Source organism: Pezoporus wallicus, unplaced genomic scaffold, assembly GCF_028554395.1.
Source record: "Pezoporus wallicus isolate ANWC-B61680 ecotype Strahan unplaced genomic scaffold, APGP_CSIRO_Pwel_v1 contig_7506, whole genome shotgun sequence".
NCBI classification, from domain to species: Eukaryota; Metazoa; Chordata; class Aves; order Psittaciformes; family Psittacidae; genus Pezoporus; species Pezoporus wallicus.
In genome coordinates this window covers 2,295,342-2,316,422 of record NW_026637546.1, presented here as the reverse complement: position 1 = coordinate 2,316,422, position 21,081 = coordinate 2,295,342, and the positions used below count along the sequence as shown (strand labels likewise).

The 21,081-nt window shown below is 39.6% G+C and overlaps 1 protein-coding gene across 2 annotated transcripts; it reads left to right on the top strand.

Moving 5' to 3' along the window:
* The first annotated feature begins 1 nt into the window (after position 1).
* On the top strand, positions 2–8,733 carry ANKRA2 (ankyrin repeat family A member 2). Of its 2 annotated transcripts, XM_057406134.1 has the most exons (9): positions 2–81; positions 822–1,223; positions 3,271–3,429; positions 4,725–4,790; positions 6,154–6,251; positions 6,440–6,565; positions 6,957–7,023; positions 7,120–7,200; positions 8,238–8,733. In XM_057406134.1, the coding sequence occupies exons 2-9, from the start codon at positions 923–925 to the stop codon at positions 8,291–8,293; spliced, it is 954 nt and encodes a 317-aa protein (XP_057262117.1). In that variant the 5' UTR covers positions 2–81; positions 822–922; the 3' UTR covers positions 8,294–8,733. The 2 variants fall into 2 exon arrangements, with proteins under 2 accessions (XP_057262117.1, XP_057262116.1); XM_057406133.1 differs by having other exon boundaries at positions 7,120–8,733.
* Positions 8,734–21,081: the final 12,348 nt, after the last annotated feature.

Below are 21,081 nucleotides of genomic sequence, written 5' to 3'. Positions count from 1 at the left end.
CACCTAGCCAATCGCCACCGCGGCGGGGCTGTAGGGCGTCACGTCCGCCTCACTGTCAGCGGGAGAGGTGGTGGTGCCGAGGTGAGGTGATGCCGTGGGACGCCGCCCGGCCCGGCCCTTCCTTTCCTTCCCTCCCCTCCCTCCCTCCGTCCCTCCCTCCCCGCCGGCGGGTCCCGAGCGGCGTGTTCTCCGCAGTGCCTGTGGCGGCGGCCTGCGTTAAGGGGCGAGGGCGGGCTGAAGGAGGGCATGGCGCTGCCAGGCCGCGGAGCCCCGCGTGGCGTTAGGCTGCCCGGGCGCTGTCAGGGTGAATTGGGGTGTTCTGTGTCACCGACATAGATGGAGTTGTTTTCCCGCGCATAAGGTAGAAGACATTTGTTTTACTCAGGTTATGGAAAGGCTTAAGAGTCATAAAATGGCATAAAGCCACTGTAAATTTTCCTTCACGTCTAATGTTTTTAGGAAATAAAGTCATGTTCTCCTGTCTTGGTATAAACGTGGTTGGTTGTGCTGGGTTTGTTTTGTTGTTTTTTTTTTTGTTGCAACGGAACTAATACTATGAAACACACTTAGAAGGAGCTCCTAGTGGCTTCATTATGGAATTTGGCTTAAATATCCACGTGATCAAATTTGAATGGATGGCTTGGTCCCCTCCATTTAAATCCATACCCACGACCTGTACTGCTTGTGACAGCAGTGAGATTGGTATTTCACCACGGTTTGGACTATCAGAACCAAATTCCATCAGCTTCAGTGAAGCCAAGCTTGGTATATTTTTATGCATTACTTCACCAGAGTGGTGTTAACCTGTTAAATGTTTTCAGTTTCAGGTTATTTAAACATCTGGATCTCGAGGTACAGCTTCATTGGCTGGAACTGCTAGTGGCTAGAAACCATGAAGAAACTTTTTGCATAAAATTTTCACATGGCAGGGGCCATGGCATCTTCAACAAACTTAGACGTTGCAGCCCAGTTAATTGTGGAAGAATGTACTGCTAGCTATAGCCTTCCGTCCATGCCAGACATCAAAGTGGAGCATCAGCTTGACTCTAGCACAGAGGAAGGCCCAGCTCAGAGCGTTACCATGGGAATGAAATTCATTTTGCCCAATAGATTTGATATGAATGTCTGCTCACGATTTGTGAAATCTTTGAATGAAGAGGACAGTAAAAATATTCAAGACCAAGTTAACTCTGACCTTGAAGTGGCATCTGTCTTATTTAAAGGTTGAACTTTATGGTACAAATTGTTGTGTGTGAACTGTGTCATCCTGTTAAACTGCTATTTTTTTTAAAAAAAAGCCTCTGCCTTATACATGTGTTAATCAATAATAGTTGTCTAGAATTTCTTACCCATCTATTTTTATTATATACTTAATGAATTATTATTATAAAACTAATTTCCTCCATATTATTTTTGAAACATTTTAGTTGGGTTTTTTTTTAATTGAAAAAGTAGTGGCACAAAAAGTCTCTGATAAATTTAATAAGAGCTGATGCTGATCACGAAAACAAGTTTACTTGTTTTGTGTATCATGTTCTACCACATGCTGTATGTTGTTGAGAGCATTTATCTGCAGAACACTACTGAAAGCACTGTATGATCATTTCAACTTCAGTAGCTTCCTGCAGCATGTTTTATCCTTTCAGTGGTACCGATGGCAAAATAGCATAGCTCATACCATTGATTTTGTTTTATCAGTGTGGATGTACAAAGCTTGTAGTTGTTGCAGTGATTGGCTTGCCAGTGCAGCTTCACATGACTTGAAAGTGAATGTTACTCCAGTTATGGATCACTGCAGCTGGATCTCCAGCCACTGCTGGTCAGCTTCATCAGAACTGATCCGTGCTTCTTCGTGGCTGAACATGCTGATAGAGAACAGAATTAGGACTTCTATCTGTTTCTCCTTAACAGTTGTGATTTCTGGTGCTTGCTGTCGTATTTCAGACTCTTAGTGATGTATCTTTTCGTGAGGTTGAATTTGACCTGTTTTCTACAACATGGGCCTACTGTCAATTTTGATGTTTTTTCTGATTTGTATTGTTGGCTGCAATTCATTGTAGACATTGTAATTTTCAAACTTTTTTGATTTGCAGGCCCTAAGTGCTTACTAGTGGAGCTGCAGACCTGAACGGCAGATTTAGACCCATCAGCAGTAGGGTGTTTTTTCTTAGGTGATATTTGTGAACCCCTTAGAAGTAGTCCTGCAGATCCAGGTACCACAGGTCAAAAGTCCCTGGTAGGTCTCTTAGTTTGATCAAGTCAGCTGTAGCAATTTGATTAGCAAACAAAGTGTAATTTCATTTTCATCCAGTTACCTTCTAATTGTAATTGGTTGTCTCCCTGAATTTGCACTTGCGTTTATGATCGTGAGTTTCTCTATGGTATGAGTTCAGTGTGCCTGTTAATTACTTTTCAGTCATTAATTACTGTTGCACACTGATGTCAAGTCAATTTAGCCAGTAATGGAGTTTAATCTTTCAATATGTATTTCTAGTATTTAATCAGTTAGCTTCTTAAAAATTACTTGGCTCCTCAGCTACTTCTCAAAGCTAATAGTTACTTTTGAGAAGCAGAAGCCAAGATAATGTATGTATTCTGTAATAACATGCCATTAGATTCTAATAGAAAGCTGGGAATGTTAGTACAGATTAACATAGCAGCAGTGCATAACTTTCCACATTCTAAGTGGTGACTTGCTGTTGCATTTTATGGAAGTTACTGTGGAATATCTCTCTTCCTGCTGGATAAGTATTAATAAGGCATTCCTAATGCAGTTACAGATTTATCCAGCAGAAGTGTAAAAAGTCCTGGTGAAGAAAATTAGTGACGGTGGTCTTGGGGAGCAGGCAAAGGGATGATCTGAGCAGTTACCTGACTTGACTGCATGGCTGACTGAAGCTGCATCATGTTATTGCACTGGAGAGCATTAATAAGGATGTAGTAGGCTATGTGGGGCTCTTGTGCCTGATAAATCCATGCCAGGCACTGTTGAAAATCTAGATGAAGGCTTAACCTCATTTAGACACCCAGTTTGTGTGACATAGGCTGTACTGAGTACTGAACATGTGGGTAGCAGCATTGTTTTATGCTAGAAATGAAAACAGCTGTTTGACAATACACAGTGGAAAAGCACATGTCACAAAGCTTACTTAACATGGGTTTTAAAGATCTTGTGACACTGGTGCCTTCTAGTTTGACTTAAAATCTGTGGCTTGCTTTTAATGCTCTTACTAGTATTGAAATCCTGTCTGTTTTCTGTGTTCAATGTAGCTGAATGCAACAGCCACACATCTCCTTCCCCTGGTATCCAAGTAAGACATGTTTATACTCCATCAACTACTAAGCATTTCTCACCAATAAAACAATCAACTACCCTAACTAACAAACACAGGGGAAATGAAGTCTCTACAACACCTCTGCTTGTAAACTGTAAGTATCCTGACTTACTGTTAATTATTTTGTGGACTGTGTGTTAGATGGCTGACAGATTTTTCTATTTTTTTCCTTCGGTGTTTTCATAAGCTTCTATATAAGGAGAAAACATTGAGATAGTCTTGTCTAATTCACATGGTTCCAACTGTGAAATAGTAATCCACCTGCTGTTTTGAATTCATGTCTGAAGTGTCTTTTCCAGAAAGGATCCAATTCTTGATTAAAAAAAAAAATAGGTAAAGATTTTTCTGATCCTCTCTGAGCTTTAAGTCAATGTGCTTCTTGTACTTGTTCTAAGAACCTGCGCATCTTGTAAAATTTATTAAAATTAGATGATTGGTAAGTGCTACAAACTCATACTGCAAATGTCATGATTGCCACATATCTTGAAAGGCAGTACAATTTATGGGGTTTTGTTAAGTGGTAAGTATTTTCTTTATAAATTAATTCTGTGTAATTCATTTATAAATTATTTCATCTATATATTATAAATTCAATGTTAGAATAAAAGGCCACTTGCATTGGAAAAATTAATCTGGAGCTGCAACATAGGCCGTGAACAAAATAGACAGTCTTTCTGAAAAAAATAAAACTTTAATGTTTCATATAGCGAATAGGAGAAGGACAGTGAATGGTATGTATTATGTATGTATGTATAACGGTATGTACTCGTTAGCTAATTTTGTTGTTATATAATGTGGATAATTTATTATATATTCCCTCCTGACCACTTTTCCAAGCTCTTGGTATTGAAGACCAGCTTTGATAAGTTTAAAACAAGCCCACAATCCATTTTTTCCCCTGTAGATGTAGATGCAGATGTCATGTCTTCTAATAGTTTTGTAATGCCTGATGTATTCTACATCGTAGTGAGTGAGAGTTGTGCCACAGGCTCACTGAGCAGTGTGACAGGTCTCCTGACATGTGATCTCTTAGGTATCATTTTAAAACTACACAACCTCAATTTACCAAAAGATGCTTATTTTCATTACATAAATGTTCTTAATATGATCTTGGATTGCTGGCCAAGCATCAGGGATCATGTTGCCTTGTAAAGAGTCAGTATGGGAAGTGTCTTCTGCTTTTTAGTACAATTTCTACCTTGGTTAAAAAATTCCATAAACCTGTGGAACGTTTTGAAAACTTTTTAAGATAGTGATTCTAGTTCAGAGTATAATGTGAAACTTATCTACATTCTCAAATCCATGTTCTGTACTGGTTAAGCCAAATTCCAAATAGAGCAGAATGAAAACTGGTATGTGTGACACATGATTTTGCTTCCTTTTTTTCAGCTTTATCAGTTCATCAGCTGGCTGCTCAGGGAGAAATGTTGTATCTGGCCACACGTATTGAACAAGGTGAGACAGAAGGAGAGTAAATCTCTTTTCCTTGGGGCATTTATACCCTGTTGTGCTTTACTTTTCAAAAAAAAACATTTAAAAAAAAATCCTCAATTCTGGAACAAATTGAAGGAAATTTCACATATCTGTTCTTTGCAGATGTGGACTTTTGTTTCTCATCTGTCTTTTATTCACTGTTTCCTATGATTTGGGTTTTAGTGAAACATTAGCATTAATAGGAGTTGTAGGTAAATCACTTCCTCCCCCTGCTCCCCAGCTATATATGTAATACATATAAATGAGAAAGGAGAATCTGTTCTATCAGAAGAGTTGTTACTTTTTAATTGTTACTATCTTTGTAATTTAAAACAATGGCTTTCCAAATTTATTTAATCAATCAATGTATAGAGCTGTATGTTGGTAATTTAAACCATGGCTCACACCCACGGTATAATAGTCCTGCTCAGTCTGAGTTGGGTGATAGTTTTCAGTGTGACATTTGCATGTCCATAACGCATAGCGTATTGAATTGAGTAATATACTGTTACTAGTATAAGGGAATATATTGTTAGTAGTATATTATTATACTAGTAGTAATCAGCCATGCTTTCAGTGCATCTTTGTTGAAAAGCAAGTAATTACTTTGCTGGAAAGCAAGTAATGAGTCTCTGAGTCTATATACTTTGTAATGTATGTAGCAAACAAATTGATTCTGGAGTATCAGTAAAAAATGCATACTCTACTGCTGTGATAAGCATTGGATTTTTTTAAGTACTTAAATATTTTTTACAAATTCCAACTCAACTATTTCAGCCAGCCAAATGTTAAAATATTTTTTTTCCTTCTTTCAGCTGCACTAGAAGTAGACCTTAATTGTTTCCACAAAACACCCTATTGATTACATGAACTCTGGGGGAATGGAGATACACTATCTATACTGCTTTACAAGATAATTCGTTTTAAGAATTTGTGGCTCACTCTGTTGGAAAAAAAACAACCAAACACCACTTTCTGCAGTGTAGTACAGACTGTCCCTCTTAGTTTTTCAAACAGCCCTTCTCTTTTTTCCAAAGATAAAGCCCAGATTACTGACAACTTGTAACACTTCTGAGTAGAAACAGAGCTTGATTTATAGATCTTAAAAAATTAATAAACCCAATTCTTAAATTTTACTTTGCTCAGTTGAATGTTTTTTCTTTTTGGACAAAGATATTTGCACCATCATTGCAATAGAATTTTGTTTTTAAAGTTAAGGTAAGAATGACTTTTAGGCCACACTGATACCTCAGTCCATTCACCATGAATACATCAATGGATTTCACGAGCTCCTACTGTGCATTAGCGAAAGGGATTACTAAATTACGTATTTATCTTTACACAGAAAATGTAATCAATCATAAGGATGAAGAAGGATTTACCCCTCTGATGTGGGCTGCAGCTCATGGGCAGATAGCAATAGTGGAATTTCTCCTCCAAAATGTAAGGAAATAAACACACCTCATTTTAAATTTATTTACTTTTTAGTTCAGTTTGCCTTCTGATTTTTTTTTTTCAAAGCTGCTATACACTTAAAAGTTTTAGTTAAGTTCTGTGTAAAATCTCACATTTAAAAAAAGTGTGGTTAGTTTGATTTGTTGTTGCTGTTGTTGTTATTATAATAATTTCAGGGTGCAGATCCTCAGATTTTGGGGAAAGGACGAGAAAGTGCCCTCTCACTGGCTTGCAGTAAAGGATACACAGATATTGTCAAAATGCTGCTTGACTGTGGAGTTGATGTCAATGAGTACGACTGGGTAAGACTCCAGCTCTAATTTATGTCAGAGGGTGCTTTTGGTCAGAAATTTGGACCAGGGCATAGCACTGTTTCGGGTTTTAGAATTATTCTGCCTCTTCTAAAATAACCTGAGTTTCAAAACTTCTATAGGATAAGAGAAGTTGGCCTTACTAGTTCTGACTTGTTGGCAAAAAGAGAATAAGACTAACACTGAGTTCTTCTAGAAGGGTGAGCTTGCAGTCTAAACAGTAGACAAAAAAAGAATAAATTGGAGTTCCAAAACAGAATCTCCTTTTTATAAAACCTATTAAGTTTCTTACTGAGACATAGAAGTATACTGGTGTATTAATGAATTACAGTTGCAGACTGCTCAACCATTAAGTTTCTAAGGCTTTTCTTTGCACTCGCAGAATGGAGGCACACCTCTACTATATGCAGTACATGGGAACCATGTGAAATGTGTAAAAATTCTCCTTGGTAAGCAGACTGTCTCAACTTTATTATCAATAATAATACTGAGTATTGCCAGTTCACATTGTCAGAAGTGTGAGTTTCTTTTCCTGTTTTACATAGAAAGTGGTGCTGATCCAACTATCGAAACAGATGCTGGCTATAATTCCATGGATTTGGCTGTAGCCTTGGGCTATCGAAGTGGTGAGTATTGCAAATATAAATTATTTGATTTAGATTTTTACTGCTCCTTGTTTATGTAGCTGCTGCAATGATCTAATAGAAGTTTCGCAGCTGTTAGAAAATCCGTATCCTACAAGTCTTATTACACCTAAATGTATTGGCCCAAAATGGGTAGGAATTTCTGTCCCTGTCTCAGAAAGCCAAATACCTAGTAAGAAAATGTCACTGACCTGGGCCTGCATCTGTGGGCACAGATAATGGTGTGCAGGGCTGATGCAGTCCTTAGCTGCTTCCCCACCCTGTACAAAAGGGTGTGTGTTTCACCAGACAATGATAAGAGACCCGCAGCCCTCCTGACCTGCTCACCCTGGCGCTTTATTGATTGGCATGGTGTGATGTAGCTTGCAAAACCTTCTTTCTCTGTCAGATTAGCTCCAGTTTTTCTTGGAGACAAACAGTAACAGCCAGGATCAGTGAATTAGGCTACCTGACTTGTTTCTAGAAAAAAGAGACAAAGAAGGGATTCTTCATGTTTTTTCCTCATGCTGCCCTCATTTTGAAAGCTGTGAAATGCCTGCCATTACAGAAATGACCTGCATTCTGAAATAAGCCCAGCACTGCATGTATAGCTTCTCCAACCAGGGCCCTGTACTTTTAGGGTGGCAGTAACATTAATAATGTCTAGATACAGGACTACTTCAAGAGTTCAGTCTCAAAACATTCTACAGAAGTAGTTTTTAGTAAATATTTTGCCTACTTTCCATTTATAGGCTTACGAATTTGTTTTCCATATACTATCAGCCTTTTCAAACTAGGGAACACATCATCAGCTCAAAACCCTATCATCTCTCATACCGGGTGTATTGGTTTTGCAACATACGAGGCTTTTATTTTCTGAAGGGATGCAAACTCTCTTCCCACAGTGAATTTATTCCTGTTCGGTTTTTATTAAATGATTGTACAGGACAAGCTGGCATCTACCAGGAAAAAATAGTACAGCCCTAAAAATGTGAAAAAACATTGAACACTGATTAACTTAATCTTTTTCTCTGCTTTAGTTCAACAGGTTATTGAGTCTCATTTATTACAGCTACTTCAAAATATCAAGGAATAATGGTTGGCTCTTTTGCTGGTGTCAGCTCTTGGCTTGGACATTTGTACTGCTTTTTAGCCCTATAATCAGTGACAAGGGTTAGTTGCTTTTAACTTTACCTCAGTTCAACTATTTGCTGGTTTTAGTTAAGCTTTTTAATATTCTTCCTTGTCTTTCTTTTCATGTCGTTCATAAAATTATACAATGTCATCCTTTTCTTAAAAATATTTTACATAATTTTAGAAGAAAAAGTCAGTTGTGCATGAAAATATTTGTGAATAAGCAGTTTTGACCATCTAAAAGTTTACACTGAGTGCAGTGGGTGGCACTGTGACATGTGTCCCATTTCATGTCATTGATTCATGTTCCCAGGACGAAATTTGTTTAGATAATTGAGGTGTGATACCACAGAAGATACACATCTTTAGTATTACCAATAATAAAACATGCACCAGATGTGATTGTTTTCAAGATCTCCAGTTAATGCTACTGCATAAGCTTTTGGCTTTATCTGATTTTTAATTCGGTAGTAAATTGAAGGGCTTTGGTGGTGGTAGTTTAATTCCTACCTGATTTCTTCCCATGTCCCTTCCTGTTGTAGTCCTGAAACAGCTAGGCTAGAGCATCCTAGGTAGAAACTTCTCTGATAAAATTAAGCCAAATTACAAGTGCAGAATTCCTAGCTCCTAAATACCCTCCCCTCAGTAGCTGAAAGCAGCCATCAGCTGTATAGGAAGACAAGCCAAATCCTACTGCATTCCAGCCTTCTTCAGCCAAAGTGTGCTCCTTTGGATCGTAGAATCATATGATATCTCAAGATGGAAGGGACTCGTAAGGATCATCAAGTCTAACTCCCTGCTCCTCACAGGACTACCTAAAAATAAACCATATGACTAAGAACGTCACCCAGGCGGCCCTTGAACTCTGACAGACATGGTGCCATGACTGGTTCCCTGGGAAGCTTGTTCCAGCAACCAACTACCATCTGCCTGAGGAACCTTATCCTAATGTTCAAACTGAACTTTCTCTGACACAGCTTCGTTCCATTTGGTCACCAGGGAGAGATCAGCACTTCTCCCTCTGCTGCTGCCCCTTGATGCACTTGTAGGCTGTGATGAAGTCACCCCTCAGTCTTCTCCAAGCTGAGCAAACCAAGTAACCTCAGCTGCTCCCCAGAAGTCTTACCCTCAAGGTCTTTCACCATCTTGGTCAGCCTCATCAGCCTCATCTGGACACACTCTAATGGCTTGATGTCATTCTTATGCTGAGGTATCCAAAACTGCACAGAATACTCAAGGTGGGGCCACACTGATGCAGTCTGGAGTGGGACAATCAATCACCTCCCTTGACCAGCCAGCTATACTGTTCTTGATGTACCCCAGGACACAGTTGGCCCTTCTGGCTGCCGGGGCACACTGTTGATGCACATTCAGTTTGCCATCAATGCAAACCCACAGAACTCTCTTTGCAGGGCTGCTATCCAGCCTCTCATCCCCTCCTTTGGCAGAATGTCCTGACAGCTGTTCAAGTAGAACAGCAATTATGATTTTAAGATTAGTTTAAAAATTAGGCAATGTGCACTGATTTTCTGAGTCCCCTGCACTGAGTAATGGGACATGTAACAGTTTTGAACAAATAATAGGTAAACTTCTGGAAAAGACTTCTCAGAAGCTTTTTCCCTGACTGTACATACAGACCTCTATGAAGAGTTTGCATGTTTTCATAAGCATTTCTTCATTGTGTCCACTAGAGGTCTAGCATCCAGGCACATCCAGGCACCCCTAGCCCCTGCCTTTCATCCTTGTTCCATGTAATGTTTCTATTTGAAAATATTCCATACACAAAGGAAATCAGTACTGTTTAAAGTATGTGCAATATGATCCTGACCAAGGATACTGGAAGGCTAGGGCATAATCCAGCCGAGTTCTTCTGAGCCAGGACCAGAAAAATAACTCAAAACATTAATTTTGTTATTTCAAGGTGACTAGATATGCAATAGGAGAAAACATAAGGAAAAAAAATCCAGACTTAGATGGATTAAATCTGAATTTCCAACCAGATTTCTCTATAACTTTACTGAAACATCAGTGGTGTATAGAAGGTGTAAATTGGGCCAAAATTAACCTCTGAAAGGTTGTGCAACAGCAAATTCAGAGATTCATTTCTTTCATGAAGCTGAAAACTGAAATGTAATGAACCTAAGGTGAAGGGAGGTGAAGCAGGAAAATGTAATTCACCTGCTGATGCTGGTGAAATCCTTGCTCCCTTTGACTATTCTCTCTCTCCCAGACTTTAACACTTGTGTTTTTTATGTACAGTTTTACAACAGTTTTACTGTATCATGCATGATTAAATCAGGTGAAAGAAACAGTAAATCCAGCATGCCTTGAAAGCAAGGTAGGGAATTGTTTCGTAAGGAATTGTTTCGTAATTAAAGTCTAGAAAAATGTGTCTTCCTACAAGTAATTTTAAAATAACATTAAGTAGCCATTACTGTAAAAATTGCATATTATAAATACTGAGATTTAATGGCTGATGTAAAAACAAATGTCGAATTTCCATGTTTGTTGAAAAGCAATGCAAAAATAATGCAAACCATCTTTTCTGGAAACATCATAACCTGACCTGTTTCTGATTATTTTTTAAGACACTTTGTGTATGGACATGCTATACAAGTGTGTGTAAGTACCGGAATTTGCTTTTTTTGTATTATTTGTGTTACAGGAAAATACTTGTTCTAAATGATGAACCTTCTGTATCTGCTTTGTATTTTGTCTTCCACTTCAATAAGCATTGAGTTAATATATAGGAAATAAACTGACTAATTCTAAACTATTGCCTGATAATGTATCATACACAGAGATACTGAAATAGAGGAACATGGATTAAGACAGCAAAATGCAAAATTTCTTCCCTCTTCTTGCTGCAGAATTTCACGCGATTGTCAGATAGTCATCACCACACATCCCACAAAAGTGGGCACAGAGGTGAAAATGATCATCTTTCAGAAGCCATTCACTGCATTAAGAGCCCTTTCTATAGCATAACAGTATGCTAAGGCAGTGAACTTGGAATTGAAGTTTTCTGTGGCTCTTTGTGAGGGCCCTGCAGAGAACAGCCAGCAGTATTTCATAAGCTATGATTCAGGCACCCTGAGGAAAACTTAGAGTTAGCAAATTGGGAGCAGAGGGGGGAAAAAATCAATGCAAAGAAAAAGCTTTACTCACTGGAAAAAATCACTGTCAAAAAAGCCCAGACAACTTGATTATGCAATATTAACAGCATGCTTCACTCCAAGTACTTCATGTTTCTCTGAGGCACAGCAATAAATTTGTTTTTCTTGGTGTAAATACTTTGCAGTATTCAGTTTTCTCTGTTTATAGTGGTAAAAAATGTAAAGCCTCTGATTCAGCATTGGTAACTGTTCTGAAACACCAGCTTGCTGATTTTGTTTTAGTGAACCATCTCTGTAGCCTTTCATGGCAGGGAGATGACACTAGGAGTTACCTTAGAACCACAGCCATGGGTCTGAAGGAAGCAGTGCTTCCTTGCCATGCCATCCCAAAGACCAGAGGCAGTCAAAATCTTAACTCCAAGTTGATTCTCGCTAAACAGTCTACCAAAAGCTCTTGACAATGTAATTTCTTACAGAAGTGTCAATATTTTACATTTGGTATTAAATGACAGCATACTGTTATTTCAGAGTGTTAGCAAGCAAGTTGCTTTCCCCAGTTAACTCTTACCAAATTCAGTGTGCAGCATGTAATCACAGATGTCATAAACTCCACCTTGCAAAGCAGATTGCCTAGCAGTTTCATGTAGTAATAACAGACAAATGCTTCAGAGCTACACAAAGTCTTTGTCTCATTCTTCCTTCACATTTGACTTTGCAGGGTATTCTGGCTTAAACAGGGCAAGTACACAACAAACACTGCAATGCAGTGGGTATGACATTTGTCAGATTTAACACCCTGGCTGCAACTGCTCAGAAACCTTACAGTACAAGACAGACAGGCTTTATCTGTATTGCAGGGAAATAAAAGAAAGCTGAAGAAGCAAGCAGCTCTGTTCACTGAGGGCAATACAGGAGCAAAAATTCCACCACGGAGAACAAAATTTTACACATCCACTTTGTAATTGCTCAAAGAATTTCTACTTTCTCTCAGTTGAGCAGTGACTAAGATAGAAACTGAACAGAGACAGTGAATAACCAGATTGTTAATATTTGATTAAAAGAAGTTAAGATACTGATTCTCAAAGGAACTGTGACCAGTACACACCCTGCTCCTAAACCCTACTCAATGCGGTTAGCATAACTGACATTAGAGTAACTAGTGCCATTTTATGAGGGAAGCAGCCATCCTCTGGGGTCAACCACATCATGTATTCATTCCCTTTCCCATAATTTTCAGGCCCTGAAGGTCTTGTGCACTAAGTAGACAAAGGAAACAGATATCTCTTTCCCCTTCCTATCAGCCTCAGTTCCTGGGCATGAGGCCGATTACTCCTGTCCTTGAAGGTCCCAGGCACCCAGACAGCTTGGTGGTGTTGATGACCCTGACACAGAACAAGGATGGTAACAGCACCAGTGCACCGTCTGTAAAATCAAACTCAAGTCCTAACCGGGAACATGGACCAGAACTGTGCTGGACAGGGAGGGAGACTAGGACCTGCCCAGGACACCTCCACTGTGTCTTCTACTTCCTCCAAGGAGTGACTCATTCTTTTGTATGATTTGAAGCTAGATAATGATTGTATATTGATACAGCAAACCAGGTATTAACACCTGATCTTCAGATGGTCCAGGTGATTAGAAATTGTAAATTAAATTGTGTTATAGATTCTGTATTATGCCACTTAGATGTACTACATTGATTCTGCTTGGAGAAATCCTGTACCATTCTAATAATAAATTCTATGCTATACTAATCATAGTATCTTAAGGAAAAAAGAAAAAAAAAAGCTTTAATTGTAACTGTAACTTAGTGCTGTTACCATTCTGCCAAGGATCCCTAAAAAGAACCTCTCTGTCTCCTGAGTGTCAGGTGACAGAAGTGTAACTTTATACATTTTCATACAGACAGGATTCAATCAAGTGAGGTGTTAATCATGTACAATGTTAGCACTACTATTAGCATGTAAATCTGATGAGCACTTTGTAACACTCTCCCCAGTCTCTTCTGGTTTTCCCTGGGGCTGTTACTGGTTCCACTCTGTTGCCTTCTTTGTTCATCAGTCTTGTTCTTTGAATTCCCCACTTGTATTTCTGAGACAGTTACAGAAAGCAGCAGCCTCCTGCCAAACCTTCCCAGGGTAAAGCCCCATCTCCCTTTAGCTGCCTGTGGGTTTTCCTTGGTATAAAAAACCACACACACACAATAGCAAACCCCAAACAACAGTGTCCTACACCTACTCATGCCACACAGGGAGCTGGTGTCCACAGCAGGGGCCCAACAGATCAAAGATAGCCCCTCTGCTCTCTACCTTTTCCAAGGTCCACACAGCCCCCAGCTGTGGAACCAGAGGCAAACCCTGTCTCAGGGCCATGATACAAGGCTTCCCTCGTGACACTTCTTTCAGAGAACCCAGCAGCTGACATCTCAGTGGTACTCCTGTAGAAAGTAATACTGTTACTCAAACACAGGGAAATGGAAGTCGGCCTCTGAGCCTTACTCTTACTTGGCTAAGAAACAACATAGACAAACTTCTACTTACAGCATTCATCAATTTTGGATTTCCAAAGCTGCTTTACTGTGCCCTTGGTCCTATGTTCTTTCAGTAACCTCTAAACAATCTTGACACTCACTTCTTTAAATCCTGATGATACTACCTAACTTGCAGCCTGAAGAGACAGCTGTAAACTAAGGCCAGAACTACTGCTACTTTTCCATGGCTGTGTTAGAGCAGTACTTGGAACAAAAGCTGTCAGAAGTAGAGGGACCATGAAAGTTTATCCTAATTCCAGGTAGCTTTTCAACCTAAGCAGTTCACAGTCACACCTGTATCTAATCCCTAGCGTGAACCAGATGCAGTTCCATATCCTCATGAAACTGTAAAGGATAAGGATAGAAAAAAAGAGAAAGAAACTATTTACTGGCATGAGAGACTTAAGTCTGTTCTGCATTTTTCACTAAGAAGCTGATTGTTAGGGGAGTTCCAGCAGAGCTTTTCCTGAACATTGTAGACCAGACCTTTTTTCCTTTACAACAACAGTAAATCACTGCAGTGCAGACACAGACCATCACTACAATAATCATCATTAGTATTGTTACAGCAGTTCCGCTTGCATGCATATCCTGCTGTGCAGCACATAATGCTTTCAGAAAGTACACTGCTCTGTCTGCCACTGAATGTACAACTGGGTGAATTAGGAATCCAGTCACTTGGAACTTTAAAGATCAAAGATACTGTGAGGGGTTAATCCTAGGAATGACGTCTGAGTAGATCTTTCTGTTGAGGGTGATTTGCCACCAAATTAAGCTAGAAACTCTATAGGAATACATGACTGTAAAGCATGTCAGTCATTCTTCAACAGATGAGCAGTGATGAAGCCAACCATGCATACAAAAATCAGCAGGAAAGGCTGCAGAGCCCAACTGTAAACTGGGCACAGCAACAAGGTGGATTACAGGTGGGGGACTGCACTGTACAACTCGCCCTTTTCCTGCAAAAAGAAACCTAAGTAATCTCTGAATAATCTTGACCTGCATTGTGGGGAGTATTGTTCTGATTCATTACAGCAATAAACTGCATATGCTCTGGTTTTTAACACTGAAATCAAATCATGGCAAAACCAACCACATGACATGCTTTTCACAGGCCCAAGCCTTTCTAGCACATCAGCATTTGTATTTCATAAATAGAAAATACAGACGGTATCATTTTCACACAAATTATAGTATATATCACTATATACCACTGGCAAGTATTTCAGGAGGACCTATCAATTCAATCAATAGCTTGACTCAAACTCTCTGTATTATTGTCAACTAGAGGACAGATGATGATGTGCAATCTGCAGGCAAATTTGATGTGCCAGCATTTAGCCAGGCTTCTAGCACAGGACAAAAATAAATACAGGCAAGCTCTGGCTAAACCCTATCAATCCCTGTACCCTGCATTTGTAGCCATTAGGTTACGCCTAGATTGTATTATTTTTGCATCACAAAAACCAGCCCGCCTAGCTACTCTGCATCTGTGGCATAATGTCTGTCATGAATATAGGGTAAGATCACAGGCATAATAGCGTTGCCATTGCCTCAAAAAAGGGCTTTTGTTTGGAATCATTATGGTTTTCTGCTCACATAAAATGTGAAGGTTTCAAGGAGATCCACAGCCTCACACAAATTATACTGGTCCCCTTGAAAGCTCAAGCCCCCCTTGAAATTCAACACACAGCCTGCTGACATAGTTTGTCTGTAACATATACTGTATTTCCTGGTGAAACTAGAGAGCTGCTAAGATAGGACATAATTGAAAAAGCAAACATAAAAGCAATCCCACATTTTGAAACAAACGATAGCACTTAATTTTTAAAGTACACATAATTAAAATAGGGCAATGGTAAAATATGAGGGACAAATAACATGAGTGGAGAGTCAATTATACAAATGTAAGAGGGCTGACACTAAAGCAGAATGACAATCCAGCCAGCCTACAGCTCCTGACAGAGGTCAGCCTAGACACCAGTGTAATATGTGCACAAGGTCACATCTAAGCAAGCCTGAATTTTATGTGCTGGTGGAAGATGACTCAGAGAATCCCCAGAACTGTAGGCTACTCCAGCTTCTACAAACAGTAAAACACATGCAAAAAAAAAAAAATCTTAAAGATTATCACCCCCAGGTAGGAATTACTGGAGCATGAAATGCTGCTGATGTACACAGGGGTTGTTTATCCAAATGCTACCCCAGCATATGCTAAAGGCAAACCCCAGCTAGCCATGCTGGTTTCACACTGTTTAGGAACTTCCCAAAACCAGGAAGAACTACACCATCTTCTGATTCCTAACACTAAGTGGTGCAAAGCACCCAGAAGAGAAATACATGATTTTTTACATTAACTCCTCCCTGCTGCTTTGCAAACCAACTCTCCCAGGGACAAAAACTTGTAACAGGCACATCAAACCAAAAAGCCTGACACTCTGCTGCCACTACTGTTCCATTTTTTTCACTTCAGCTGATTTTACTTTAGGTATGAATCCCACAGACATACATGATCATGTTACCCTTGCAGGATCAGGACCCTTGAGACAGTAGCTGCTTCTTACCATGTGCGTATGCGTCATACCTGGTGGGGGCAGATGACTCTCCCAACCATAACACAACAAGACATGAGTTGACTAACCTGCACAGGTGAAGCAAAGCAATGTTAGAAAGCAGCACAAATGCAGCAGTCCTTATACATAGCTGTTCATACATATTGTAAATACAGTTCCCACTCACTCATCTGCTATGTATCACGCCATGTCACTCACCATAAGTGGCTCTAATGAGGCTACCACTGCTCCTGGTTTTAGTATTGCAGATGCAGTAATACTGAAGAGACAAGAAAAAAGTCATCACATGCATTACCAAAAACCATTCTACTGTGACTGCTAGATGCCACAGATGTCTGTCAAACACTGACATCACAGATCTAGCACAGATTTTGGCCCACACAGCCATCTTTACATTATCTTTGTCATAAGTTAAGAGTGCAAGGAAGCCCTTCTGGATCTCAGTTGGGTACTTAAAGATGGCAGGAGCCTTATTACACATAGTTATTAGGAACTCATTGCAGAGCAGCAGCCCACAGAATACTACAGCCGACAGAAGATCTGACCCTCAAGCCATACTCAGTTATCTCTACAATTGTCCGATGCAGTTGCTGGATGTAAGAGGAAAGCATAGCAGGACTAGCCACAGTACCTGGAGCTGCAGCTTAACCCAGAATTTCTCCTGTTTCAGTAGATACTTTCAGCATCTTCAAATCTTGTTTAACCTTATAGCATCATTTTAAACCTACTGATAAGAAGCAGGTACAAACACTTGCTACAAGTTACGTGTTGTTTGTGAAGCAGGAGACTGCTCAGATATACATGACTTAAATCTTCATGATTCCAGCATAAACCCACCAGGCATTATCTCAGGTGCAACTCCATAAGCTCTACAGGTCTAACCAGAAAAAGACCTTTTTAACCCAACTTCAGGTGTCTCCTGAAAACAGGGAGGGTAGTACTCAAACAAACAAAAAAAAACAAAACAAAGCACTACACATACTTTATAAATATAGAATAGGGATTTCAAGTGCAGCAAATACTTCAACCATTATCTGCCAATATCCTGCATAGCACATCAAATCCCTGGCTGCGTCAGAAGTGTTGCAACTGCTGGTTACTTGATATCAAAAGCAAAAGCATTGTGTTACATATCAAACTGACCTTCAACCACCCCAGTATCTGAATAGCAGCAAGATGCTGAGAATTCTGCCTTACCATCAAATCACAGAATGTTATGGGTTACAAAGGACCTTAAGAGCATCTAATTCCAACCTCCTAGTGCAGGCAAGTGTGCCTCACACTAGACCATGGTGCCCAAGGCATTGTCCAATCTTGATTTGAACACTGTCAGGCCTGAACACTGCCTTCTGCCTACCTAAGACATAACAAGCACATGCTATTAAAAAAAAATCATTAATGCTTTATACCATTACAAGACTCATCCAACAATTGCTCTGATTTGCTCAAATTCATTCGTAATGCAAAAGGTTGGGCTGTAGCTCATGTGTAAGAAGTATTGTTAATCCACACACCACACAAACAGTATCAGAACAGCTTTTTCACTGCCAGGATACCTTCACTGCAATGTAAAGGCAACATGCAAGTTACATCTGCTAAATCTATTTCTCAAAAAAAAAAAAAAACAAAAACCCAACATATTACAGCAAGACAGTCCAGCAACAGTATTAGCCAAGCTGTCTTCCTTCTATTCAGGAACATTATTCTCTAATAATAATCCATGCACAAAGCAGAATATTAACAGAGCATGGACTTTCATGTTGAGACTGCAAAGAATTTACACTACCAAGAAACCTCAGCTTAAAGTTGATTAGAATAGACCAAAGTAGTTATTCTCCTGATTCTCAAAGCTTCTATATGTATCCACTTTTTAATCTATCTTTAAAGTTATTGAATTCAATTCAGTCAAGCTAATCCTCATACTCCCTCATGCTATAGACTATTTACTTTAGCTAAGTAAGCTTGGCTCAGTTGCACAGTCAGCTCCCTTTCTGTAAGGAGGACTTCCTCACAGAGCCCAGTACCTGTTACAGCTCAGGATTTTTCAACCACCACATCCAGTGACAAACATTTTCAGCAATGCTCACAAATTGCTGAATGCAACTGAAACTATAAATCTGCTTAGATTATTTCAACTTAGAAAAATCAGGAGCCACATTGCAGGTATTAGCGCAAGACTTAGTTGAGTACTTGTTAATATTTTAACTCAGTATTTTAGCTTTAAAAACCCTCTCTTCACATATAACATTATCTTGCCAGTCACTTAAGGTTGTAATCTAGTCATCATCTACACAGATCTCCCTGCAGGCTTTGCTATCTGTGCTGAGTGTTAACTCTCTTGTTTCATAGCTTGTTCAAATCCACTCTCACAAACGGGATAATCATGCAGATTCCACACTCTGGCTTCTCAGTCACCCCACCCACCTCCCTGGGAAACTTCCCCAACTCGTTCCCACCACCCGTAACATTGACAAACACTCAGTTTCTTCCCAGCTGGTGTTCTGATCACATCTTAATTTTAGCTCTTCCATGACCTCTGACAACAAATACAAGCTATTACCTTCATTTCATATGACCTCTACCTGTACCATAATGTGACATCTAAGTTTTCAGCAGGGAGACTTCAGGGAAGGTGAAGTGTCTATATGATATTCCACCTGCAAAATACATTATTAGCACAAAATTTCACAGAAGTGGAAACTACATGAGCTTCCCACACACCTGCAGCAAATCCATGTAAGATACACGAGTACCAATTTGGTATTTGAGGTACTGATCTGTGAACGTTTTAAACCAACAAGTGACCTTCCTTAGTCACATATATTAAATATGCATTACTACTGTGGAGTTCTCACTGAGAACATTAAAGACAAAACCTCAAACTCAAGAGACTAAAAAAAAAAAAACATGTAATAACTCAAGATGGCTTCTAGAGCTTTAACAACAGTGTTATTTTAAAACCATAGTGTGGAGCTTTTTATTTTCATATGCATGTCTGGGGTTCAGCTGGAAGTTATTTTTCTCCTTAGTAGCTGGTGCAGTGCTGTGTTTTGTTTCAGTCTGAGAACAGTGCTGATAACACACTGATGTTTTATTTGTTGCTAAGCAATGCTTACCCTGATCTTACCTGAGACTTTCCAGTCCCGCATGCTCTGCCAGTGAGGTGGGGCACAGGAAGCTGGGAGGAAGCAGAGACAGGAGACCTGACCCAAATTAACCAAAGGGGTATTCCATACCACAGCACATCATGCTCAGTGTATAAACTGGGGTGCAGTCACCCAGAAGGCACAGATCCCTCCTAGGGCTGGGCTGGTCATCAGTCAGCAGGTGGTGAGCCATTGTACTGTGCATCACTTGTGTTTACTGGGAGGGTTCCTCCCCCCTTAGTTCTATACTTTCTCCCTTTGTTATTTCCCTTAGCATTAGCAGTAGTGGTGCTGTATGATACTTTAGTTGTTGGACTGTTCTTATCTCAACCCATGGGGCTCACATTCTTTCAATTCTCCTCCCCATCCTACCAGGGGGAAGAAAGAGAGCAGTGAGTGAGTGGCTGTAATAGTGCCATGTTACCGGCTGGGCCTAACCCATGACAATGCACCAGACTGTATTATTAATGGTAGCTCCACCATTTTCCAAACAGATTTTGATGGTTTTTTTTATAAGCATACACTTACTTTAAATCACAGCAAAGCCCTTGAAGCATATTAACAAGCCAGATATTTCTAAAGATATGTTGCAAAAATGGTGAATAAAGATCTCAAACCCCTACTCCATTGGAGTCAAGCTGCTCAATGTGACAGGTTCAGAACATTCCCTTAGCTTTTCAGAAATAAAAAGCTCAAGCAAGCATTTGTTTCAGTGCAGGCATCTGTTTTCTTTTCTCTGTTGTGCAAGATATTTCAAATGGAGACACACAGGTATTTTCCTTGAGCAAGACTTCAGATATGAATCCATAATGGTGTAATTATCATATGGTTACATAGAAGTTTAATCTAATGAGAAACATCAACACAGCTGTTTTGAGTTTCTAGCAGTTAATGATAGACTAGGAAGACCATAATCAAACTCTTTAAGAGAAAATAATCACAGCATTGAGTCCAGGACTGAGCATTTAAGTGTCAGACATGAAGACTAGTATGAACTTCCACTTAGAATCTGCTATAGTCAAGAACACATTTTGATAATATCTTGATCCTCAAATCACAGTCTGGGGAGACAGAGATATGCCAGTATTTCCTGACTGGGAGCATACTTACCTGTCACGTGACTGCTTACCACTGTATTAGCATTATTTTGCATTTCAAAGACACAGTTTTACCATGGATATTATTTAAGCACCAAGTATGTCTGCAAGTGGTGAAAAAGCTAACACTGCCTACATCTCCAAGCAAGATCCCAAGTCACTTCATGAGACAGAAACTGGTATGAAACACTTCATAAGCAAGATCTACAGTGGCTTAAAGGAACTATCTTTGAGGACTTACATATTTGAGTCACAGAATGGGCAATGCATTTACTGATTCTCAAAAGA